This window comes from Vidua macroura, chromosome 5 (genome assembly GCF_024509145.1).
Source record: "Vidua macroura isolate BioBank_ID:100142 chromosome 5, ASM2450914v1, whole genome shotgun sequence".
NCBI classification, from domain to species: Eukaryota; Metazoa; Chordata; class Aves; order Passeriformes; family Viduidae; genus Vidua; species Vidua macroura.
The window spans coordinates 43,583,312-43,609,931 of NC_071575.1; the positions used below are offsets into that span (position 1 = coordinate 43,583,312).

General features: G+C 42.4%; 1 protein-coding gene across 2 annotated transcripts in view; it reads left to right on the forward strand.

Moving 5' to 3' along the window:
- Nucleotides 1–1,756: 1,756 nt before the first annotated feature.
- SLC38A1 (solute carrier family 38 member 1) overlaps nt 1,757–26,620 on the forward strand; it is a 42,390-nt gene continuing 17,526 nt past the window's right edge. For both annotated transcript variants that reach the window (XR_008437146.1, XM_053977716.1), the window contains exons 1-7: nt 1,757–1,952; nt 10,601–10,813; nt 18,525–18,600; nt 19,172–19,287; nt 24,159–24,232; nt 25,864–25,956; nt 26,270–26,351. Coding sequence is in view for 1 of the 2 variants with exons in the window: in XM_053977716.1 (XP_053833691.1) it covers nt 10,695–10,813; nt 18,525–18,600; nt 19,172–19,287; nt 24,159–24,232; nt 25,864–25,956; nt 26,270–26,351 (560 nt within the window). In the remaining variant the exon portion in view is untranslated. The remainder of the gene's footprint in view (nt 1,953–10,600; nt 10,814–18,524; nt 18,601–19,171; nt 19,288–24,158; nt 24,233–25,863; nt 25,957–26,269; nt 26,352–26,620) is intronic.

The window sequence follows — 26,620 nt, forward strand, 5'->3', positions numbered from 1 at the left end:
AAGTCTTCTCTACAGCCTCAGGTCAAATGCAATGCTCTCTTGTGGGTCTGTGCCTTTCAGCACAGAAAGTCTAAAATTCTCAGCATCTAGGACTCCAACAGTCCCACATCTTTTGTCAATCTTAAATTTCTCTGGAACTGCATATGATTCTGATGTGAGAGGTATAATCACATGAGTAAGGTTAAAAGATCAGCCCTTGCCTTAATGCCCTTGTTCAGCTAGCCCTTCCTCAGGCTTCACTCTCAATACTGGGATGATATGGCTCTTGTCCTAGCAGGGTGCAATAGGTGTTAATTAAATTACTGTTTGTACAGCACTTCACATTCAGAGAACTCTGGGGTCCTCAGCACAGGAGACACATGAGGCTTTGGAGCAGTAGGGTGATGAACATAGGTATGGAGCACCTCTCCTGTGAGAAAGGGCTGAAAGAGTTGGTGTTTTTCAGCCTGGGGAAAAGAAGGCTCCAAGGAGACCTTATTGTGGCCTTTCAGTACCTAAAGGGGGCCTATAAGAAAGAAAGTGACAAACTTTTTAGCAGGGCCTGTTGCAATAGGACAAGGGTCTAAACTGAAGGAAGGTCAATTTAGATTAGATATAAGGAAAATGAGGACGGTGAAACACTGGAAGAGGTTGCCCAGCGGGGTGGTGGATCCCTGAAAACATTCAAAATCAAGCTGGATGGGGCTCTGAGCAACTTGATGTAGCTGAGGATGTCCCTCTTCATTGCTGGGGGTTGGACTAGATGACTTTTAAAGGTCCTTCTAAGCCAAACTGTTCTATGATTCTGTGAACTGCCCTACTGGAAAAAAAAAAGAAAAAAAAAGAAAAAAAAAAAAGTGGTGAAAGCACCAAAACAGGAATCCAATTTCTATATGCAAAGTCAGTAATTTGTAAACCACAGTTCTTCATGTGTGTCATCTACCTTTTTGGCCTGACATTTAGGAGACCCAGTAGTGGAAATTCCAGAGGAAGCACCTCAAGAAGCTTCTCAAAGAGCTGCCATGAAAGCTTCCCAGAAGCCATTACCCTCCATGGGTAGCCAGGCAAACTGCACCCAAACCCACAGGCTCCCTCATCCTTTCATTCTTTGCCTTGTGATATCCCATGCAAGTCATGTGTTCTGTAGAGTGGGGGGGAGCCAAGGACAGCTGCAATACCATCTTGCTTCAGGTTAGTTCTTGAAAAGTTTTTTCCAAGCCAAAAAGCTCATGCAATGCTTTCTAGATATTAGGATGGAAATAACAAGCTACAGCAAATCATCTGTGTATTGAATTCCCTATTCATGTTGAGGAAAGTGTCTTGCCCCAGCAGGAAATACTCTGACCTCTCGCACAAATGGCAGCATTTTCAGCATATACCTTTTGCATGTCAAAACAGGAAATCGGCTAACACAATAGTGCCAGATCTTCCATAGCCATTTCAAGCCACAAAAATCCAGCCCGCCTGCCAGAAGGGGTTCTCCTGTGGCCAACCGTAGCGTGAAAGAAAATATTGTCTGTTGTAAAAAAAGAGTAAAAAATGACTTGGTTTTTTCTAAAAAGGAAAGGTGCTGAACGTCCATGCGGCCGGGGACCTGGGCGTGTCGGGGGGCCCGTGGGTCCCCTGCCCGACACGTGTGAGCAGCCGGCCCGCGGAGTCTCCGCGCCCCGCAGCACCTGATGGCGCGGCCCCGGCGCCGGCCCCGCGCGGCGCGCGCCCGGCGCGCTCCCGCCAGCCCGCCCACCTCCACATGCACACACCCGCGGCGGGAGGAGGAAGGGCGTCTTTCTTGCCGTTTTCGTTTCGCCAGTTTCATGCACCCCCCTTCTCGCCCCTTTTTCTTCTCCTTCTTCTTCTTTTAATTACATTTTATTTTATTTTTATCCCTGTAATTATTTGTCGGCGTTCTCCAGTCGGATCCCGACGGAAAAGGTGGATCGCTTCTCAGAGGGTTCCCGCGGCTCCTGGGGAAGGTAGGCAGCAGCAGCTAATGCAATCGGAGGGATGGGGCCGCGGCTCCCCGCGCACCCTTTGTCTCCGCGCCGCGGCCGCGCAGCGCGGGCCGGAGCCCGGAGCCCGCCGCCGCCGCCCGCGCTTTGTCCCCGCCGTGTGCGCAGCCCTCCCCCCATCCCCCGCAAAACGTGTCCGCTCGCCCCCGGTGCTGCCCAGTGCAAACCCTAGATATGCAAGCAGCGAGCCGGGCGGGGCTGGGGGAGCCCGGCGGGGTGGAGGGGACGTGCGGACGGGGCGGCCATGTGGCATCTCCCCACGGCTGGGGCGCGCTGCCGCGCCGGAGGCGGGAGGCGATGCTGCCCTCGCGGACTGCTGAGGCGGGCATGGAAAAAACCCGCAAACAGACAAACAGAACCCGCAGAAATAAAGCAAAAACCTGGCAGTCTGCGGCTACGGGCTTCCGCTGGCAGCGAAAAAAAATATAGTAATAATAAATGACATTGCCCCTTACGACGGCCGGGTCCCGGGTGCCGCAGCCCCCACAGGGTGCGCGGCCGCGGTATAGCCGTGCCGGGGGAACGTTCCTGCCTTCCCCTTAAACCCAGCACTGCCATGGGGTCAGTGCAAGTTTTACGGTATTCGGAAAATGCAGCCTGGGCCCACGGCGCGCACGCGTGTCCGTGGTGCCCGTAAATACATAGTAACAGCTGAGGTGGTCGCTTTTGGTGAGCGAAGGCGAGAACAAAAAGAGGCCCGAGTGAATGCCCGGGGGTGCATTGGCTCACGTGTGTGTACGTCCAGCTCGCTCTTGTGGTAGGGGGCTTGTTCCATTGTTTTGCGGAGTTCATAATGCAACCTGTAGCTAGGATGTGTCTGTTTCCTTGTGAGGGAGGAGACGATGAGATGTGTAAAGCCGTGCTTTGTTTATGTGACATTGGAAGGACTGAAATAAACCCTAGATCTGGCAGCTGGTTTTATAGAAGGAGAAGCTATAGCTTCCTTCTGCCACCAGCTGAACTCACCGCATGTCCGTAGGCTATTCAGAGTCCAGACTGCTGTGGGGCATTTCTACCAACCTCTAGTCCAAATTATAAATAGGAACCCGTGCTGTGCTTCATTCACCTTCAGGTTTGTTTGGCTTTTACTTGTGCTTGAAAGGCAAAATAACATAGAACAGACTTCGTTCTAGAAGTAAATTGTAAGAAAAATATACATTTTAGTTGATAAAATATATTACAGGATTAAAAAACAAAACAAAGCAAAAATCCCCTACATTCTGAGACAACCTTCATAGAGCTGAAGTAAAAACAGCTGCAGGGGGAGAAAGAAACAGCATCCTCCATCTAAATTTTACTTTATTTCCTACCAAAACACCAGCTCTGTTTAAAAAGCCTCTCTCTAAAAGGAAATCCATCTGTTGCTGAAGGATATAGGTATCAATAACTGCCCTTTCCAGGGCAGGAGCCCCTGCCGAAATGGTACTGAAATCCGCTTTGCAAAACCTGCGTGAAATCTCCGAGCTGCCATATTGCTGGTAAGCAGAGGCCTTCTGCTGAGGCTCTGTGGAAATTCACTGACTAAAATGGGATCTGCTTCACTGTCGTACTGAATGACTCCTATTTGACTTTGCCTTTTCGGAAGGTCGGGTTTTTTTCTTTTAAGAGGCACCATAGAGAGAGCACTTCACTGAAGCACACTGCAGCATCCTCTGTCTTGTCACTTGAGACTATTTATGGTGTAGTTGGACCAACTGGGTTCTCCAGGCTGGGTGAGGATGGGAGACGATTGTTGGCAGTGAGCACCAAGCTGCACATACCCGTGTGAAGAGGATTATCCCCTGAGTTTGACGCTTTCTGCAGACTGCTGTAAAACGTGGAGGATCAATTGTCCTTCGTGCCCAAATCCTGCTTTTTACAAGGTTTTTAAAGGATGGAAGGGGAGGCAGTGCTCTCTCTTCCTGCTTGGAGGCTGCTCATCCTGGGTCTCTGTCCTACATTTTGTCTGTGTTTGCTGTTTTGGGAGCTTGTTCTTAGCAGTGTAGGAGTGGTGACCAAGCAGAAAGGGGACTCTCTCCTGTGCTCTTCTCTCTCTTTTTTAGCATCTTGCTAATTTCTGTTGGAATCTGCTTAGCAAGTAACATGATAATAACCATCACTCACAAGTTTTTATTGTGAAGACAAGTGGATGTTGTGGAAATATTTAAATATTTTAAGCCTGAATTCAGTTTTCTTTCTGATGGATACTTACTGCTGTGGCCTTAATCCAATCCAAGAAGTTTGAGCAACTGCTCTTGGGAAAAATGGCAGCTTTTACATGTTTTGCAGTTAACTCTTAAAATATTTGCCCAAGCTTATCAGGTAAATATTGCTTTGAGTCTATTACAGTCAAGAAAACTGAGGCAGAGAAATTACTTGTAAACTGGGGCAGATGAAAAGTGAGTTACACACGAACTTATACGAAGGATTCTTCCTTCTGTAGTACAAAAGTTTATTTAAATGGGAATTTCAGAGCTGCTGTTTAACCCTTAGAAATACATCTGGATAGTGTGTGTTTTGTTACACACATAAAGAGACCCATAAAGCCCCACTCATACAGCATTTCCACTTTCTGTGGAAGACAAGAGTGCATTTATTTGTGACAGTGTGTTGTGGGATCTCTTCCGAAAACCAAGACTGTTAAGAAGATTTCACAAAGCAATATAATTAGGAAAAAATGTGACTATATTCCTCTGCCAAATGCCTTTCCTAATTTGACTAGGAAGGGCTCAAAACAAAAATGTACTTAAAACCATTTTCCTTCTTGGCTCATCTTTAAGTGTTTTGCCTAAAGTAATGAATCACTTGGTGAATCAGACTGGGATTTTATGGTTTCTTATTTGCCTGCCTTTGATCAGCTGAGTAGCCTGTCGAAACTTAATTTGGGACTGTCTTCCCTTTCTTCATGGCAGCATGGAAAGGCAGTGTGGAGAGTGATGGGGCAGAGCGGGAGAATTTTCCTGTTGCAGCACAAGGTCGTGCACTACCAAGAGAAAGGCTGACGATCCACATTTGTTCTCATCACTTCTGTTTTATAGCACCCTTTTCTGAGCTTCCTTCCCAAGACTTCTGCCACATGTTTTCCCACCCTCCAACTTATCTTTTAACTGTTTCTATCCTGCATGCCCTGGGGGCTGTGAGAGAGAGGAGCCTGGGGAAGAGAGGTGGTGGCTTGCAGACACCAAGCAAATGGCTGCCCCAGCACCAAGGCCTTGGCCAGCACACTGCCCTCATCCTGTCGCCGTTGCTGATGGGCAGGACAGGTGTGTGCCAGCACCTCTCTGTGGTGCCTGGGCCCAGCTGGGACACCACTGGGGCCAGGGAGAGCCCGCTTCCTTCCACTGCTCCTGTGGCTGCAGCCTGCGGCAGAGGGGCAGAGCTGAGGAGCTGGAAGCAATGACATTTCAAGCACTGCAGATGTTTGCTCAGTGGATGTGAGTCAGTCTAATTTCCAAGCTCTTTGTTATCTCAGTGGCTCTTTTCTAATCTCTCCATTTTGTCCTTTCTGTAGATGAGGAGTAAGTCTGGAGCTTTATGTCCCTCATGTCAGGTGTCACCAGTGCAGAACAAAAAGGAAATAGTTGCTTCCCTGCCTCCCAGTGTGATACTGTTACGTATAAAGCCTATTCTTGCTTTCTGTCATTTAAGTGAATAGTCTGTACACAGAGTTTCAGTCTCCGTGTTTCATTATTTATATCCATGGTGTCTTACCGGTCATATTGCTCTTCTTTGAAAGAACTTTCAAAAGTATGAGCAAAGAAAGATGTATCACATCTCAGGCTTTGCAGGAGTAAAAACAGCTTGTGCGAAACTCAAGTGCAGGGTTCTGATGACTCGTAACCAACCAAGTTTTTCTTGGCAAAACTCTCTTTGAGAAGAAAGTTGAGCCACATTTTGTCTTTTGAGCAAATTATCTTGAATTCCATAGTTAAAAGTGCTTAGTGTGTCTTGCATATTTACCAGCCCCAAGACCGTTTGACTGCGGGAAGTGCACAGTGAATGAAGTGTCCAGTGAAAGGGCATATTGCAAAAACCGTACCCAGACATGGAGTAGATGTTGTCCAGATTGACCACTTACCCAAATGCCTTTCGCATACTGGGTCAGCTTTTGAGCAGCCATGTGCCTTAAGATGACACTTTCAGAACTGTGTCATTTACAGGATATAAAAAAAATATGACACATGAATTAAGCTGTTGTGATTACTACCAGGAGTGATGATGTTCTTTTTAGAAACACAGCTTCTGGTGAAGTGTTTTCTGAGATTATACCTCTTCCATGTACGGCCTAGAAAGGATTCATGCATGAACCAGAAGAAATAGATTGTCTGTATTATCATATTTTTTTTTCAAACATAAAGTTTTTGATCCCATTACTGCTCTTGTGGAATTTTAGCAGTCCAGGAAACTAGAGCTGCAGGGATTTTTTTTTTTTTAATGTTTCACAAGTCAACAGAAAAAATTACTACAATTCTTGGAATATGTTTTAATGGCTTGTGAAGGTCTCGGTGTCCTTGAAAATAATAAACTCATTTTATCTTCTTGTGTCATCTCATAGTCCTCCTGAAGCTGTGACCAGTTGTAATCTTTCCCATATTCTGCAAGGAGCACACAACAAATAAATTATCTGTAATGGCTTTTACAAGACATATCATGGGATGGTTAAAGAGAAAGCTAAGCTGCTAGGCCAGAGCAATGCTTTTTCTACTAAATAGAGGAGCTGGATCAGCTACCAAACACAGATCCTTGAGGTTCATTTTGAAGAGTCATTAGCTTTTTGCTGGTTTTCTCTTGGGGTGATGCCTTCTTCAAGAAGGAGTGCTTGCCCATCTGAGTAGAAAATTTTGAAGCAAGAGCAAAATTCTGATTTGTCCTTTATGATTTACTAAGTGTTTGTCTGGAAAGAGAGGTTTGATGGTGGGTCTCTGGAAGTTTTCCTTTGAGGGGTTTAAGGCTGAGTAGTAAGACAGAGTAGTAAGCACAGTGACTGAGGTGATTGGAATTTCTGTATTCACTATTCACGTGATTATTTACTGTCTTTCAATATGAATTAGGAATAAAGCTTAGCCTAAGAACTCTTGCCAACATAGCATTTTTATTTGCATTTCTTTTAAGACATTTCTTGAATGAAAAGGCCATAAAAGTACAAATGTTACCCTGCTGCTTCCAGTACAGCTCAGTATCAACATATGGTGAATTTTTATTAGTTGAAGCAATTTTGGATTTTTTTTCTCACAGCACTAATGGCACGTACACCTGAGGTGGCACCTTGCTCAGCTATCCCAGCGTTGAATCTCCTTTTGGGAGCAAAGCTATTGCAATTGCAGGGAACAGCTCAGCGTGACTGCAGACCCCTCCCATGGGTCAGACAGGTTGTCCAGCAGCAGCACCAGGCTCTGCTGTAAAGGCCAAGTGACAGGCCTGGAGTGGACACTTGATTTGTAAGGAATTAAGCTAGTTGACATAAATGCTAACCTTTTGGGATTTTAGATTTTTTTTAGACTCTGTGATTTGTCACCTGGGTGAACTTGAAGCTTAGAGTAGGTGATTTGGGGATGAAATTCATGTGAGCACCTATACTCCATTGACTGTGGAGAGTGCCCAGAGTAATTAGCAGTGACAAAGTGTTTTCTCTGTATATCTCTAAGATAAAGTTATCATTGCAAAAAAATTTGTAATTTGCATAGTGTTTTATTCCAGGTATCACACTTGAATCACCCTTTGTCTCTGAATCTTCAAGCACTTCACAAACTGAGTATTAGTGTCGCTATTATCATCTTAATTTTACAGGTGGAGATACAGAGGACATGTTGGTTTGACTTTGCCAAAGATTTGTGATGAATTCATGCCATGACAATGAAAACTTCAGTTCCCAGCCCCACCACTCTCTCCTCTCCCACTTCATGTTTTGACACTGAGATCAGGTTTTCTCATACTTCGAAGTGCTATGCATTATGTCATTCAAGATTTTTTTGTTTGTTTCAGGATTTTGTTTTGGTGTTTTTTTAGTAATTCACTTATCCTAGCAAGAAACTGACCCATATTCAGAGATGTGCCTGCTGTCATGATGCTTCAGGAGCAACTCATCTGTCTGAAACATGAAATCTGCTGAAATGGTTGTTGGTGCTTCAGCTTACTCTAAGATTTTGCTCTGTCCTATAGAATCATAGAAGGGTTTGGGTTGGAAAAGACCTTCAAGATCATCTTGTTCCAGCCCCTCTGCCATGGGCAAGGACACCTTCCACTACACCAGGTTGTACAAAGCCCTATCCAACCTGACCTTGAACAGCTCCAGAGATGGGGCATTCACAACTTCTCTGGGCAACCTGTTCCAGTGCCTCACCACCCTCACAGTGAAGAATTTCTTCCTAATATCTAACTTAAACCTGCCCTCTTTCAGTTTAAAGCCATTCCCCCTTGTCCTATCACTACATGCCCTTGTGAAGAGTCTTCATTCAATTAGTTTTCTGCGGAAGCAGGGTTTTGGTTGAAACAGACAAAGCTTGTCACTTTTGTGCTGCAAAGATTCCTTGGGAATGAAGCAGGGAGCTGTGTTCCTGCCAGTCTGGTGCTGTAGTGTTTCAGTGACAGAGGGGCAGAGGGCGAAGCTGGAGCCACACGTCAGTGAGCTGTGCAGCCGGCTCTCAAGTGTGCTGCTTACCTCACACTGCTGCTAATTTCAGCACCTGCTTTTGAAACGCTTAATGGGGAATTTATTAAGCACAGGCAATGTCAAGGCAGTTCTGAAAATCCTCCTGGACATCAGGATGCAAAACGGTGCCCAAAGGAAAAGCTTCGCTGCTTGAATCTCAGCTGAACCTTTACACAGGTTTTAAAGTGCCAGGGGACACAGATCCTGGTACAGAGGTTGCTGGGTCTCTTAAGAAATTGTTTATTTTAGGAACTCATGGTCACAAGAAACTTCAGAATTTAGTGGGCTTGGTCCTTGCCACCTCAGCAGTCACTGTCTCCTGTGGCTTTATCCTTTTATAAAAAGATTGTGCTTCTCTTCCAAAATAGGTAGACTATTTTATCCCTGCAGCCTCTGGGAAGACTGTTCCAGAATGCTAAAACCACCCTCTGCTTGCCAGTCTGCATTTATTTATCAGCAGCCTAAATAAATTTTTTTTTTTTTAAATATTTTATTGTGCCAACATTTTAATCCCTGAGCAGTTTTCTACTGGTATCTGTAGTGGAAATCTCTTTTGCAGAAGAGTTGAGAAGTACCCAGCTCACACCCCCCAAACTCTACCCTTGCACCAGGCAGTGTTTGCCACTATAATCACAGGCTTAGCTGCTTCTTCCGTTGAAGAGAAGGGATCCTGCCTTTAGCCTCGAGGGTAGCCTTTAGACTTGGCACCTGCACTTTGGACAGGGTGGGCTCTTGAGGAATTGAAAATGGCGTTTCTGAGAAAGTATTTACAGGGAAAAAACTGCTCATTTGCAAAGCTATCTTCTGTGTGGTGGGGATGTGGTATAAAACAGAAGTACTGGCTTCTGTAAACTTAATTTGAAACAGGCAGATGTCATAACTGAACAAGTGAACTACATCCTCCTGTCTCGCCCTGCAAGAGCCTGGGGATACTCATGCTTCTTTGGTTGCATGCAGTTTGATGGCTTTGAGGTAAAACTGAGAATTTAAAAATATCCCCAAATTAATCTGGTATCTTAAGGTTCACCACGTACCCCAGGCTGAATAGTTGTTTGGCAATACTGCAGGAAATTCATTCACAAAATGGGAATTGAGAGAGTTGTGGTACAAGAGCTTGTTTGTGAGTAACATACTGTTGCCTCACTACCACACTGGAGTTGTAGCTCAGCTGAGAGTGGTTGGACTCTGGAAAATATTGGTCTTTCAGTTGATTTGCATTGCTGATGAGGAAGTATGTCACTGTAGCAGACTTCTCTGATCTGCATTTGGTGTTCTTCTTTGTGCTTTTATGGAACACATCTATCAGAGGAGAGATTACCTGGTCTCTAGATAATAACTGCTTGACACAAGGTATACATTGCTCTTTCTTTCTGTGATACATGAGCTTAGGGATTTCGTTTTTTTCTGTTTCTCTCCTTGTTCGTAACAAATTTAACCATCTAAAAACTTAAACAAAGCATCCACTGCACCTGTGCTTTCCCAAAAATCCTTAACAGGTTGGAATACATGTATTAGTAGACCAGAGTACTGGGATAACTCTATCCCTTTTTCTATCCCACTTAGCATCAGCATGGATATGCATTTTATATTTTTAAGTAAGAATAGAGAGCGTACAGGAGACAAACACCAGATATTTAATTGGGACTTGGACAAGCAAATAATTTTCATTCCTTAATTTGAGGTTAATCTTTTTTCCTGAAGCAAACAAGCTGGGTTTGCTCACAAGTTTAAAAAAAAAATTACTGTTTTCAGCAACTGATTGCAGGACAGGGTAAATTTATAAGGTTAGTGAGGTTGATCTCATTAAGACATACAAGGTTACTATTGTTCTGCAGTGTATTTAGAGAATAACCTGTGGTCCATCTAACAGTACAAAATTGGTTGGTATGGATGTCTCTCCTGTGCAGGTTTCACTGGTTTCTCCTGGTGATACTGTCTGCTGTTGGTGATATACATCTTGGATTTTTCCTTTTGTTTTATTTAGGTTGCCAGCCCTGTGGCTGCAGTTTACTCACGAGATACCAACCAAACACTAGTATTTGAAGAACAACTTGGATAGGCACAGCTCCTCCCCCAGCATGCCTTTCAAAGCTGGATTAGAACTGACTGAATTGCAGAATATGACTGTCCCTGAAGATGATAACATCAGCAATGATTCAAATGATTTCACAGAGGTGGAAAATGGCCAGATAAATAGGTGAGTATTTTTCCACTGACGTTGCTTCTGCTAAGAAACACACTGTTTAAAAACAGCATTCTAATTTTCAGTATATATCTTGAATTATTCATTACCAAGTCATGCTCCATTTGAAGATGTAATTTGAATTTCATACGTAACATCTGTTGGGCATAGGCTGCAATAGCAGATAAAGCAAACAGAGTAGTGATTTATTCATCATTTTGAATCTTTCAAATTAGTCTAATAAAAATATAATGCAGCAAAAAGCCAAAATTCTTAGATGTCTGCTTCCACACAGCAAAGAACTTACAACAATACAATGGTATAATTTTGGGGAAGTCTCTTAGTTGACTTTTAATCTCTGATATGACAATTTTAACTTGTCTGGCCACCTCCATGTATCCAAGCTTCTGGGGAGTTACAGCTGGTATGGTTGGCAGCAATTGTAGTTCCAGTCTGTATTTGCAATTTGACAAGATAAACTGGGCAGCGGTTTGCTCCCTTGAGGCAGAGATGGCAAGAAGATGGTAAAACAGTGTCTTACACCTAACTCAGATCAAGGTTAAAAAAAATGCATCAATATTGGTGAAAATTATTAGTTACAATTATTATTAATACAATTATTAGACTGCTGGCTTTTCCTATAAGCTTATGGTCATTTCTGAAGAGTTGCCTTTTCTCCAGAGAGCAGTTATCCAGCCCTTCCTGCCAGCCTCCAACAGGTGCTGAGCCATCCACTTTACAGCAAAGATCTGCTGACAGACCCTGTTTGTATTTTGTGAGCTGTAAAATAGGAAGCTCTGTTTTGATCAAACTTCCTGTTCAAACCAAGGTGGAGCACTGGGCCAGTCAGTGCCTGCATAGGAAGAACATCGTTCTGCTTCCTTCTGTGGGGCTGCCACCACCTATTTTATGATCTTTAAAAACTTCTTCTCTTGCCTTTTCTTCCCGCTGGCAGCATCCTCTCAAGCTACGTGAGAAACTCACTTTCTAGTGTTCAAACAAAATTCAGAGCTGTTTTTTCCCAGGTAACGTTAGAGTCAGTTGTGAGACTCGCAACTGCATGGGTGGACAAAGATCTTGGTGACAGGTGTGAGAATAAGCACCCGGCATGGTCCACACCATTCAAGTAGCAAAACCAGCCAGCTGTACGGTGGGACAGAGCAGGGGGCCTGACTGGTGGCGGGGGTGGGGGCAGGAGAATGCCAGCCTGTCCCCGCCGCCAGCCCCAGGAAGTCCTGGGGCTGTCACCAGCAGAGCGGGTGGTGCTGTGACCACAGCGCAGCTGCGCTGATGAAGATTAGAGCTGGTCAGGAATTTTCTGATGCAACTGCTTTAATGGAAAGTGCCAAAATGAAACACAAACCACTTCTGAAAAAAAAAAAAAAAAAAAAGGCAAGAGAAAGACAAAAAGCCCTCCAACTTTGCCAAAACAAAACAGTTCCAGTATGAACCTGCTTGCTTTCCTGCTGGTTCATGTTGCAAGGAGAGAAGCTTAGGGGCTGACAGTGGTAAATTCACTCCCTGGAGGCTGTTGAGGATTTATATCCTTGAGACAAGGAGTGGCTATACCGGGCTAGCTGTGCCTCCCCAGCACTTTGGCTGATGCCATCAGTAACTGTTACGGGGAAAAGCCCTACTGGTGCTTCATTGTCAGTGAATGTTTATGGAGGGTGGGGAAAGAGTGTGCTGTATGTGCCTGGTCCTCTGTGGTCACAGTGTACTCTGTGGAGTTAGGGCATAGTAAGTGTGGCAAGATCTGGATTGGATCCAGACTACCTGCAAAAGGGAGAAGAAAAGTGAAGTGAGGAAACAGGGTCAGAAACTCAGAGGCAGAATTTCTGATTACTGTTCTGGCTCTTAGGGCAGGTTAACATATTTCACAATTTTCTATTCCTTTCTGGAGAACTTGCTTCCTCTGCAGAAGGAGGATCTATCATTACGCTATAAGATATAGCCTGTTATGGTTCTCTTAGCCCTCTGCCCAGGCACTCATGGGACAGCTACTTGCATCCCATGCATGACTATTTTGCCCTGTATATCCCAGTTTGTTCATGTCCCCTGCCATGTCCAAACCAAGAGTTTCAAGGCAGCTCGCACTGAGGACAGCTTCCAGTGCAGCAGCACGTTGGCACCAGTGCAGCCCTGACAGCATACCCTGGGGCTGAGGCTGTCACTGAGCCACCCACAGCTGCTGCCCTGTGCAAGCACCTCCATGCCATCCTGTGTGATGAGCAGGCAGGCATATCCTGCTCTGCACTCGTGCATCCTGAAAGGATGTGGTTAGTCCCTTCCTATAACTATTTTGGCAAACACCTTTTTTTCCATGGAGTAAGAGATTAATAGGCATAGTGAACAACACATTTTGTTCTGCCTGGCACGTGATGTGAGGCCTTGTAAAATGCCCAAGTCCATCAAAATCAGTGGGACTTTTTCTGTTGATTTCACTTGAGCCTTAGATTAGATCTGTAATTTTCAACCAACTTAATTTTTTGTTGTTTCAACCTGTTTGATTTTGCACTCTGTATTTAATTTAAATTTTTTTTCTCTCAGGACATAGTTTTTCAAGCTTAATACAGAGCAACTTTTTAAGGGTCTTGTGGAGGTAGTACACCAGGCACAAGCTGATTCCACAGCTGGCTGTAAACTCCAAATATTTCTTGATCTTGGAAAAGAGTTCTGTATGTTCCTTTAGCTTTCCAGCCTTTTCTGGTCCTAAATATATGTAGGGAGGGGATGTTGATTTGAAGAGGCTGCACTAAGAGGGGTTTTTCTTTGTATGCAGATGTTGAATGGGAATGTCTTCTGAAAATGTCAGTTCAGAGATTTGCATGAAACCCAGACGTGGATTTTGTGACTTTTAACTATGTCTCCTGGCTATAAAATTTTGCCATCTCTGCACATAATTGTAAATCAGTATTTAGATAACTTACTCCTTAACTATAACAATGCTCTCAGGAAACTGATGTCTGAATGCCTGTCTTGGTTTACAGCTGCTAGTAAGTTATCAGCACCCCTTGTTCAATTAACAAGATTGTTAGTAAGTATGCTAAGATCTGGTCCAAGTTTCATAGTGTAAGTCAGATCATGTTTTTCTCTGCGTTTCTTGTTCATGCCTGCCCTGGAAATCTTTGCCACTGCTCAAGTTAGCATGCAGTTTAAGAAGCTGCCTAAGGATAAAGTTCTGTCATCTTGGCAAAACTAGCTTAACCTAACAAATGTTTAAGGCATTGTAAAATACCATTTTAATTCAATTATGTTTAAACGTATCTGAGATGCCTAAATGGTTTTTGGCTAACTCTGCTTAGCCAAAGTGGTTAGCTTGGGGGTATCACCTTAATCAAACGTTTCTCATTGAAGTCCTTAAATAAATTAAATTTGGAAACCATAGTTAAACATCATCCTTTTTAAACCACTTTATCAATAAGGTTAAGTTTCTGCTTTGCACTAAATCAAACCAGGAAAATAATTAGATTAAGATATTCTTTCCAGGCCAGCTGCAAGGCTTCATGTATCACAAGGATGAGCTCATTATATCTTGGCCAGGATATTTCATTAATGTATCTGAAAAGTTTTGTATAGTCTGTTCATACTCAGCTATGATACAGGAAACACAACAGGAAAGCAGAAATATATAAGAACAGATTATGTCTTTCAGTGATGGGTAAAGCATTTGAAATGAGGACAACAATCAGTGCAAATGGATTTCATGCTTGTCAGGGAGTCTCAAGGCTTTGATGGCACAGACAGTCCTACAGTGCATTGCCACAGCACCTCTCACAGTTGGCCTCTGATCCTTGGGAGGGCTGGGAGAGGCCGGCGTAAACAGGCATTTCACTTAATTTGTGTCATATTCGTAAAGGTCAAAAATACAGCATTCTGTGACAATGAATGGCTTGTTTTCTAAGCACATCTATTAAGCAGAGCAGATGCGTGTCACAGTTTAACTAGAGACTCCAGTAGTCCAACATGTTTCCTTTTATATCCTCTAAGGGAAAAAAAACACCCTGAAATAAAAAAAAATATATGTAAAAAGCAATATCTTGATAAAATTTGTTTCTGCTGAATTAATTGGATTACCTTCCACCCTACCTTTTTTTTTTTTTCCCCCCATTTTATTTCATTTAAGATCAAGTATGGTTGCACCAAGCATTGTCCCAAGGCACACCTCTGCTATGGACTTGCAGGTTAAGTTGCCTGCAACAGCAAATGCAGCACAGGCAGAGCCCACATCCCCCTGCACTGCATTGCTGCTGAGCTGTTTGGGCAAGCTGTCATGGGGCTGGGAGGCAGGGGCTGGGAAGTCCCCCATAGGAAAGCTGGGCTCAGTGCTATGTACCTCATGGTTTGGGGTCCCAGTGCCCTCATTCCCACGTCTGACTTTGCCCTCTTGTACACATCACACAGCATAAATGGAGAAAAGTGCAGTGTGATGTGGGAAACGAGCCAACTCCATTTTTACTCTAGAACTAACTCAGAAGAAAGTACTTTGGATCAATTTATCAAATCAGACTAGTTCTCTCAAAGTTGCATCCAGAAAGAAATAACATGTTTGTTGGCTGTGGAAGATACCAGCTTTGCAGAAGCTGTTTATTCTGTCAGAAGTATTCTAATGGAAAGTCTCATGGTCACTTTTATATTCAAGCAATGTTACTCAAGTGTTGTCTTTATTGTGTATTAGTTTTTAAACAATAATTGTCATGGAAGTTTAATACCAGAAGGCAATAATAATAGTGTACACAAATTTGTTATTTTTGTAATTATTAAGGGGGAACTGGCTGCAGGGGGATGAGCAGAACTGGGGGGAGCAGACTAGTGACTTCTATCATAACTCTTGACAAAATCTAAAATGACACATGATCTCCATAAATGACAGAAGAAGGCAAAGTCTGCAGATGTTCCCAGCAGCAGTTACAAATCCAAAAGAGACAAAACTTTTCTCTGTGCTCCTGCCTGTACAAATTGCCTGCAGGGTGTTTCGAGAGAGAGCTGAAATGTCTTTTTCAAGCCGTTCACACTCTGCTGCCTGTGTTCAAGAGATGGGCTTTAAACAGACATGAAAGAGAAAAAGCACATGCTCTGAATCAGGTTGAGATTTTATTCCATAAGGATGAAATACCTACAAGGTGAGCTTTGGAAAGTTAATTTCAGATCAGTCTATCTTAGAAGTGGTTGCTTTTCACTTCATGAAATGGTGGAGGAGGTTCAGCCATCTATTCCAACTGTGTTAGAGCTGGTAAATCTGACATCATGTCTATATTTTGCAGCAAATTAGTTGCTGAAGTTAGTATTTAAAAAATACAGGAGAAGCCTATAGTTCTTTTTTATTGATAAAAAGGAAATCAAAGCAGACCAATGGGCAGGAATCAAAATTGAAAAAAACCCAGCTAAAATACTACTTACGTTTTGCCATCTATGCTTGGATTTAAGGCATAAACACAAAATGTTAAAGACACAAGGCCCAGTGTGTCAGCTGTGGAAGCCAAGTCATCAGTATTATAGCTGCATGATTTAGGCATAGCCTTAGAAGCTGTGCTAGCATACGTATCACTAGTAATTAGGCCACAAATGGGGCAGTAAGGAAGTTTGCTCAAGCTCCATCTTTACAAGTTCATGGATTTATTACCAGCTTGAATATTGCTGGATGTACTGAGATGATGCAACATTTTGAGTCACAGTTTGAACTATACATGCCTGGCCAGTAGATGTTTCCCACTGTGGGAAAGGACCAGCAGTGCTGCTGTTTGTGTTCAGTGTTGTTTGTCTGCTTCAGTTTAAGAAGAGCCAGCTTAATGTAGCTGCAGCTAAAATGGGCTCTGACACTTGGTCACAGCCCCTGGTTAGGTCTGTGATGTGTACCATGGCTGAGGCATTAGCCAGTGCAGACTAAGAACCATCTGTGGATTAGCAAAGATGCCAGGGACTTAATTGTGCATAAACCTTCACAAGATGAAAAGCTGAAAGAATGCTTTATACAAACTAACATGTTTTCTGAAGAGAAGATCTGTGAGAAAATAACTGCTCATCCAAATCAGAAGTGTTGTAAATCTCAAGGATGCCAACACTGCCACAAGGGGACAGTAAATTCCTAAATGTGGATACATCAAGGACACAGAACAAGTAAAGGGTAAAGAGAAAGAAAAGCTGTTTATTCTATGTTTCCCTGCACAGAAGTGTTTAATTTTGCAGTATGATGAATTCAGCACTGAGTTTTGAAAGACACTTACAGGAAAATCCAGTAGCCCAGAACAGTGTACCAGCACAGCAGGTTGTCGGCTTCAGGATTGTCCAGCCAGCACTGGCATGTGTGTGACATCTTCCTCCTTTAACTCCAGCCATGGCAACCCTATGTGGCAGTGTCCTGGGGTGACTTTATGATGCTTGTATCCCCATTGGTCTGTTTAGCCCAGAAATAAGTTTTGTATCTTTAAGACTGGTTCTGAGAGCGAGGTGGGGGGAGAGAAGGAGCGCGGAGTTTGTTATGCACTGCACTTGCTCCCCTGCATCCTTCTGGACTGTGTCTGCAGTATGGACAGCGAGAGAGAGCTCTCCTTTGCTTTAAGTTAGTTTTTAGCTAGCTGAGGCAGAGAAGTTCCCTGGGCTGTGGTTTTTCTTTTTCTTGGACCTGTTTAAACCTGCTCTGGACTGAACACCCAGAAGAGCACCAGCAGCTCACACATGTGGCCCATCTAAGCTGAGCCTGGGCTGCGGCATTTCCAGCACCAGAAGGATTGTTAACAGACTGAATGAGTTGGGCTACAACCCACGAAAAGGACTTTCTGAGTTTGTCATCTCTTTAGATTGGCAAGAGGTTTTATTGTTTAATATTGTTCATTTTCTGTGCTGATGAATGCTTTGTGGATTAAACAAACCGTTTTTTCCACTTTCCTCCAAGGAAATCTTTTCCTGAATCAGTTGAGGGAGGGCCCACTTGAATTTGCTTTCTAGAGGCACCCCTTTGGAGGTTTTCTTCCAAATTTGCCGTAAATCAGGACAGGCAACTTAAGGTTTCAGTAGCAATGTAGGGTTTTGCAGTGCCACCTGACAGTGAGGGGACAGTTGAAATCTTTTAGGGATCTTTGGCAGAATGATGATGGCAGTAATTCATAGTTACAATTAAAGGTTTATTTTTTAGCAGGATGTTATGATTAGTGTAGCACAGAATTTATGATTAGAATGGCACAGGATTTCAACAAGCAGAATCAATGCAGTACGATCTATAAGTAGTATGATACAGAATTTAGAGTACAATTTGACTTACAGTTTCTAGTCAACTGGATCCTCAGCAGATCAGATCAGCTAGGGTCAGATCTTAATCTGTGGTTTGTTGTATCAGTACACAATCATAATCTCAACTCAAAAATCATGTAAAAGAATATAAGCCTTTCCCATAATCCTTGGAGGATGCGGAGGGCAGGGAGTTGTCTCTGGCCAGTGACAGCTGCAGTCCCAAGTTCCCCACTTGTAACTGCTTGATTTTATACTCAGTGCCCAGGATGCTGTTATGCTTTCCTTTTCTGTGGAGGGGTCATCACCACTGCCTGGTGGGCCCTGTGCCTGGACCTTCCAGCCTGGCAAGGCAGGAAGGAATTGAGCTGGTGCCCAGGAGTCTTGAGTTTGATAGGGAGGGAAAGAGGAAGTCTGTTTGGTTTCTTGTACTTGCTTCACAGGACCTTGTGTTCATATTTTCTAAGCACCTGATGGAAATAAATCCTCTGACTTCTTTCAGCAAGTTTATTTCGGATCGAGAAAGCAGAAGAAGTCTCACAAACAGCCACCTCGAGAAGAAGAAATGCGATGAATATGTAAGTCTCTCTCATTGCTCTGTTCTCTGTCAAAATGAGCTGCATGTTGTGTATATGAAAGGCCTTTAGACATTGTCTTCAGAAGTGCTGGGCACACACAACTATAACTGAATTCATTTTCCAGTAGGAACTGCATGGGATCAGCACTTAAATAAAAACCCCAAAACAAAACTCCCAAGCATATTGGTTGGGTTGAGGCAAGGGGAATCCCTCTGGCCTCTGTTGGGCAGGAAGTTGTGGTGGTTCCTTATGGCTTTACTGTATATAAATTACACATCCAGGATGTTTCTCAGGTGTAGTGGAAGATGGGGTTTAAAACTGAAAGTGCAGTATGAGCTGTGTGTTGCCTGTACCATTTAGGTCAGTTTATAAAACCTATTGGGCAGCGAGCAGTGTAGCTGTGACGGAGATCAGCAATGCTTTTTCCTCTTTCAAATAATTTTTATTAAATTGTTTTCATAGCAGTAGTTACTTACATCTGATGCATCACAGAACATGGGGTTTGAAGCAGAAGTGCATGTCCCTGCTCTGTTCCAACCTGTTGCTGACACATCTGTCTTTATTTCTCCAGATCCCAGGAACTACTTCACTGGGAATGTCCGTCTTCAACCTTAGCAATGCAATTATGGGCAGTGGGATTTTGGGTCTTGCTTTTGCCTTGGCCAACACAGGAATTCTCCTTTTTCTGTAAGTATTCATGTGGTGAGCAGCTGATCTCCACGGAATTTCACTGTGTGCACTGCCAGCAAGTGGAGGGATTTACAGTCCATGTGTAATCAAGTACAGCATTCAAGCCTGAAAATATTAGCTACAAGTTTCAGACATCTTTTTTTCAGCCAAATGTTTTTGCGGAAAAAAACACTACTTGTAGTGCTAGAGAAAATTAAGTCCATGTTATTTACTACAAACCTAGACAGGGATTTTTCCTGTGCTCTGCAAGCTACATAGACATAAAAAATATTCAGTAGTAATAGTTGCAGTGAGTTAGTACCTAGGTCTTACTTCTGTCAATCTCCAGAGCTTTCTTCAAAGCTTGGTGCAATAAACACTTTTTTTAAACCAATAATACTTATTTCCTTTATATGTTACATATAATATTTTCATCTCATTCCCACTGTTTCTTTAATGAGAATCCTTGAAAGCCAATATAAATATAGCCAAGATTTTAGTATAGAAAAGAACTGAGGTGGACTACTTAACTCCAGCAAAAAAGAAAAAAAAAAAAAACAGGTGCTTTTTATAAAAGAGAATTTAATAAATTTAATAATTTAAAATGAAACAGTGCCATTGAATGACTAAGACAGTGTTGTTCTGGATCTCAGTAGGAGATATTTCATTTTGAAAAGTGATTGTTAAGAAATCAGTTGGGAATTGTGTGCAGATTTCAATGATAAATGTTCATTGAGGGAAGAAATACAATAATTTACAATATTTGAGTACAGTTCAACATAGTTATTGAGTTTACAGATTGTTCTAAAGAGATGTCATTTCTTGAATGTCAAATCTAAAAATATAGAACTTTTGTCATTTCTTAGGATTTTGGGAAATACATAATTTGAGCCCTGTATAAAGCAGAGTAGATGGCCAAGATGGTACATAGAGCCAACTGCTCTGGAGTTTTGTGCCAGCATAGCTAGATCCATGCTGCTAGCTTAGAGTTTGCTGTGGCTGGGTAAATTCTAGGAGTTATCAAAGGAGTTAATCCATTTACTTTAAGAGCGTAGAACGTCTGTTTATTGTGTTGTCACTAAGCTAGGCTGGACTGTAATTTACATCTTTTGTTAGCAGAGTGACAGAGTTTATTTTATTTTTGCTGCTTTTTTTACCCAGTATTCTAACCTGTATGTAATATTCCACCCATGCTCCATCTCTGAGAGTACAAACTGGTGGTTGCAATAACTGTTGTTGATGCCTTAAGCCTCTGTTTTTAGGTAGTCCTGAAAATACATCACTGTAAGGAAAGAAAAAAAAGTTACATCTTTTCAGTCTTGTCACCTGATACAGGCTGATTAACAGGCTCTCAGCAAAGGAGCAGCCTCAATTTGTCCTTACTGCTTTAGTTTTTTATAATCCCATCCTCTTCTCATTCTTTCAGCAATTTTTATGAGTTAAGTGACATGTGTTTGTTCTAAAGGATGTAAAAATGCAGTTTCTTTTAAGTGACATAGATCAGACAGGTGACCTGAACACCAGAGAAACTTCTAGCAAGGTAGCAAGGTATGTTGGTGACTCGAGTAGCGAGTGTGTAGATCTGTACCAACACATTGTACAAAAAACCGCCAAACATGAATGTGGACATCTCATTCAGTAAATGACAGCATTGTTCTCCATAGAATTAACTGTATGTATTTAAAAGTGGATAATAGTTTTTGTTAGCTTTATGATGCCTTCAGATCTGTTGGTCTTGAGATAGAGCAGCCAGCTGAGATCAAAAGAAGTTAGCAGGACCAACCTGAGCAGGTTAGTAGAGCTTCCCTCTCTGAAGCCTGGAGATGCAGGACACGATGTCTGTAGTTAGGCTTGAAAGTTGAACTGCTTTAAATGTTCTGCTCCCATGCCATAATCTCAGCATTAAACCTAGTCCATTAGTGATGGATTTTTTTCTTACATGCTAATTCAGTTCATTTTTCCCATAAGTGTATAGTTCTGCTGTCACTGTCACAGGTAGATCATTTCTGCTTTGCACGTGATTAGAGTCCTAACAATACTTTCACTGCTTTTTGCACATGAGAACGATCTTAAATTCACTGCCTTTGAGTAGCACAGTTCTGGAAAGGTTCTAGGTTGCTTTATCCAGTATTGGCATGCACCATTGCTGAAAATTCTGCAGATGCAGAAAAATTAAGGGAGCATTTTCAGCACTAACAAAGCAGACCCAGCCTGCTTTCCACTCTCACAACTTTTGGGCTCCTTCAGTGTGAAGTGTGTACTGCCATGAACATCTGGATCAATTCAGATATGATATCCTAAGCAAAAGATGTGCAAAATAAACATAGCAATGACACATCTTATTTGCTTAACAGTGCCATAACAAAGCATTATACTTTCTAGGCAAAATTACTGGTGGTGGGAACTCAGAGGAACTTAATCCCAGTGTTATTGATAACTACGGCCTAGACTAAAAGAGAACATCATTTCCAGTATGCAAAAGGAGAGAAAACTTTGCTGTAGAAAGATAACAGAAAAATTTTGAAAAGCTAGAGATTAGCTGGACTACCTGGAGATGGCAGGAGCAGTTGTTGCTTGTGATTTCATCCTGGAGAGTCAGGACCAAAGTGATCGGTCATGTTGCAGAGAAATATGGGCTGGCCAAGCACAAGGTTTTTTCAACCTGCATTTAACCCAGCACTACAGCTGAAGTTTCACACTGCAGCCACTTCTGCTGGGTGTGTCTGGAAGGGGCCAGGAAGCCGCAGTGTAACTTCTGCAGTGTTTTAGGGCAGGCTGGCAGACCAGCCTGCAGGGAGGCAGTATGAGAGCAAACCTGGTGCTTTTCCATCCTTTTCAACTTTTGAGGGTTCAGGACTGCTCAGTGAAATAATTCTTGTGACTGCATAAGCTTCACAGGTCTTCTGGCCCCAAAGCCTGGGATTTCACAGAGGGGAGGGACAACACAGGTTTCAGTTTACCTGGTAAATGTGGCATCTGAGAGAAGACAGCAGAAGGCATCACTGAAGCATTTTGTTCTTCCCAACACTGTATCAGTCCCCTTGCCTAAACTGTTTATTCTTTTGGGGGAAGGTAACTTTTGCATCTGCTGTTGGCTTCCATAGCTACCAGCACTTCTTTGAAAGCAGACAAAATAAAAAGTAGAGGAGTGCTTTTGGGACTGCAGTACAAGCTCCCCTGCTTCTGTTTTGAATTTGTGCAAAGCGAGTGGCATGGACATTTTCATTCCTTTCCAAGGGGTGGTTCTGGCACAAATATTCCTGTCCATACCACAGTCCTAGCACAAACAAGTTTTTCATGCAGTGCTAATGAAAATGCCAAGTGTCTGTAGGAACCCTATGGGGAGCTAAGGACAACAGATCAGATAAATACCTGGCTGCTTGGGAGTGTTATTTTTACCACTGCAAAGGCTCCATGAGCTCAGTGCCTGAAAAACAGAAGCTTTTAATATTAAGACAGACTGGATGCTGGCATGCAGAGCTATAGCCATTTGGGGCTGGGAGTGACTCAGCCCCAGCAGCTGAGCACTGGGGCTGAGCGCAGTGTCTGTAGGCAGACAGGGGCGGAACGGCTCAGCAGGGAACACGGGCAGGAGCAGGGCTTAGCAAATCCATAAAAAATGGACCAGAGTGACCTCAGCTAGTACAGTCTTCCTTTCCTTCTCCACCTTCTCAATGAGAAACACCCTTAGGGCTGTACAAAGAGTGTGTTGTTATTGTCAATTATCATTCTTTGCTGGCAAAAGGACAGTTCCTCCTATCACCTCTTTATGTTTCTCGCTGTTCCTCTGGCCCCAAGAAACGAATCGGTCATTATTTGGCATGAAAGTAGTTCCAGTCTAAACTAATAAAAAAGTGTGGGGAGGAGGCTTCTCATTCTATTCTTTCCATGTATTCCTGTGAAAAAGATGTGTTGCTGCCTATCTATGGCAGCAGTTCGTTTTCTCTTGAATTTTAGCCTTGTTTTTCTTGGTATCTGGAGGGTTGTTGTCATAATAAAGGGAAGAATTGCCAACAGATTGTCTGAATGCTCTTCGTACACATCATGAAAACATCATCAGGTCTTTGTGTGTCAGAGTGTTGGAGGGGAAGGCACGCATGGTGCTTGGATTAAAGACATTGAGCAATGAGAAAATGTGCTTTTATGCACTTGGCCCCCGGCACTGACTAATTATCATTTGTGCCAGGAAGTTTCCTAAACAAACAGTTTGGTCATTACTTCCTGCAATTCTCCTGAGTGAAGTTAAATTATGGATCATGTCAGACCAGGACTGAGAACAGTGAGGGAGCACGAATCTCTACCTGGACAAAGTAAAAGCCTTTGGTTGCTGCCTTTATTCCCAAGGGAAGCCAGTCAAGCTTTAACTCCCTACATCTTCCTCCTCCTCGGGCACTGTGAGACACATAAAAAGCCATTCGGGCACCCCTTTGGTAGTGTATGAAACATGTCCTGGAAAAAGATGCTTCAATTTGTTATGGAAGTCCTTAAATAAAGGGCTCTCCTTTATATTTTCACTCTGCTTCCAAAAAAAAAAACAAAAAAAACCCAACCTTAGAATGGATTTTGAGTGACATATCTGGCTTGTCTCTGCTCTGATAAATCTTCATTCCTATATGATAAAACATCTTTATTCTTGCTTTTTTCAATATGGGGAGGTGTAACTCTGCAGCTCTGCTAAATCTTATTTGATTGTATCCCTCTTCATGCAGAATTTTCTACCTCCATTGTGGAACTGCGAGCAGGACGTAAATCACATGTATTTTAGGGCTTATTTCATTGTCAGGAGGAAAAAAGTTATCTCAGAGTGAATAGGAACATGACCTGACATGAAATACTGCAATGTCAGACCTCATCTCATATGGTAAACTTTATTTTCCATTCTTTTTTAGAGTGCTTTTGGTTTCGGTCACGCTGCTGTCTATTTATTCAATACATCTCCTGTTGGTGTGTTCAAAGGAAACAGGTAATTTAATATGTTACCCCACTCAGTATAATGTAATAATCAAGAGGCGACAAGTGTCCAAATGAGGCCAGGTGCTTTGTGTAAGATGGGGAGTTTCTATCACTTTGCTGACACAGTAGGAAGGCCTGACACACTTGGGGTCAGAAGCCTAGAATTAACAAGAATTTGAAGAATTTGTGGCATGGCAATGGTGAACAACATCACTGTAAAGAGAAATATTTATGACAAAGAATGAATTCTGCTGCCCAGAAATCTTATCTTCAATGAGCTAGAAGGAACAGTTCATATAGTTTCTTTGCATTACAAATCAAATTGCAAATGAAATATAATGAATCTTTGCCTGTAGTGAAGCTTACCTGAAAATACAGTTTGTCCTTAGTGGTTAGTGTGAAACTCCTGATAATCTTTGTGGTGGAGTTTCCTTAGAATAAAATAAAAGGGAACGGTTTCTTCACAGAAAGAAGTGTAACTGTAACACAGATACACTATCTAAACACAGTAACTAGAAGTTGCCTACAGTATTATGTCAAATGACACTGTGTTCTGAAGTCCAAGAGCCTCTTTCCTTGTTAACAATGTCTAAAGCCATATTTTAAAAATAATCTGTGAATAAGAATATTGTAATATTTAAATATGCAATTTGGACACACGTGATTACTGCATAGTATGTATAATGTCAGCAACTGCCTATTTCAACTAGGTACAGCTTCCTCAATGCGGATACATTTGTGCCCCAGTATTCCTGTTTTCTATGTTGCTGGTACATTTAAGCTCAAACTTACTTTTTACACAAACTTTAAAGTAGAAATGTCAGCTGTAAGGTAATATAGAGAAAACCAGATAATGGGATACATTTTAAAAATCATCTGCCCAGTACAACATCTGCAGTATTTCTCTTTCTGTTCCTGTGTATCTCACCATCTTCACAATGCCCACTCTTTTTATAAGCCTACATCACAGCCAAGTAAAAAAAAAGAAACAAACATTTAACATAAACACAAACCAATTAACAGAGGAGTTTGACAGGCTTGACAGATATTTGAAAAGAAATTTTAGTTATCTTTTACACCTTTGCCTGCTTTGCCAAAAACATATGACATTGAAAATTCACAAGATGAGGCTTTGTCATTAGAAGCCATAAATGATCCGCTAAACCAGTGGCTGTCCTCATTTGATCATTCAGTCAAGGCAAGCAGAACTGCAGAATGGCAGTAGTGTGTGTCCAGGCTGCCAGGGCTGACTTGTGGATCCTGCTGTGCTGGGTTTTTCCTGGCGAGGAGCCTTTCTGCATTACTCTCATTGCAGGTGCAAAACTTAATATGGTGGGATGAGGATACCAGAACTTAACATGTCACTCGGGATATAGACAGGCTCATTAAAGGTGTGTAATACTCGCATTAAGAGCTTCCATTTGAGAAGTGACTGGTAGCCAACAATAACATTTCTAGAAGTCAGGAAAATATGCCTATATAATTTTCAGCCCTAGAAATTACAAGAGAGCTCCCTATTTACTTGCAAGTGGCAGGTTTGGCTGCATAGATAGGCGCTTGGCTGAACAGGAATCATAAATGCTTTGACTCAACAGCTTTCAGTAGTGTGTTTGTTACCTTTCTCCTCTTCTTCTCATGCAGGCTGCATGGTGTATGAAAAGCTTGGTGAGCAGATCTTTGGTACCCCAGGGAAAATGATTGTCTTTGGATCTACATCTCTTCAGAATGTTGGAGGTAAAGGAAATAAGGAATATTGGAAAACAAAGCCCAGGAATATCGCAATAATGTTACAACTGCAAACAAGTCAGGTTCCTTCTCTCCATGACATCCAGGGACCTTCATGCTCCTCAATATAGTTGTGGCTATAATTTTGCATGCATCCCTTTAAAAATACTGCATTACTGAGTGATCAGTAATTTACACTCAGTCATAGTTTGCAGTCTTCTATCATCAGACACTGATGTGGGAAGAGGTTAAGGATGCTTCTGGGTACTTGTTCCACAAACTATTTTACCCATTTTCTAAAATTATCTTCTTCTTCCTCCAGCAATGTTGAGCTATCTCTTCATAGTCAAAAATGAGCTGCCTTCTGCCATAAAGTTTCTAATGGGAAAAGAAGAAACATTTTCGTAAGTTGAATTAATTCTGGTGCTTAGACTGTAGAATTTAACATTGTATAGTAAAGTTTAAGCGTATGTTTACAAAAGCTCTGAAGTATTGGATACCCTTTAGGTTTGTCAAAGTAGATTTTCACAGGAATATCTCAGGGGGTTAATAAAAGACAAAACAAATTTGGGAAGGAGAAGATGGATAGGAAATGAAACTTTAGTTGCCCTTTTTGCACACCAGCTTTTCATGAAGAATTTTGTTATAATCATAGAATCCAATATTTTACAGT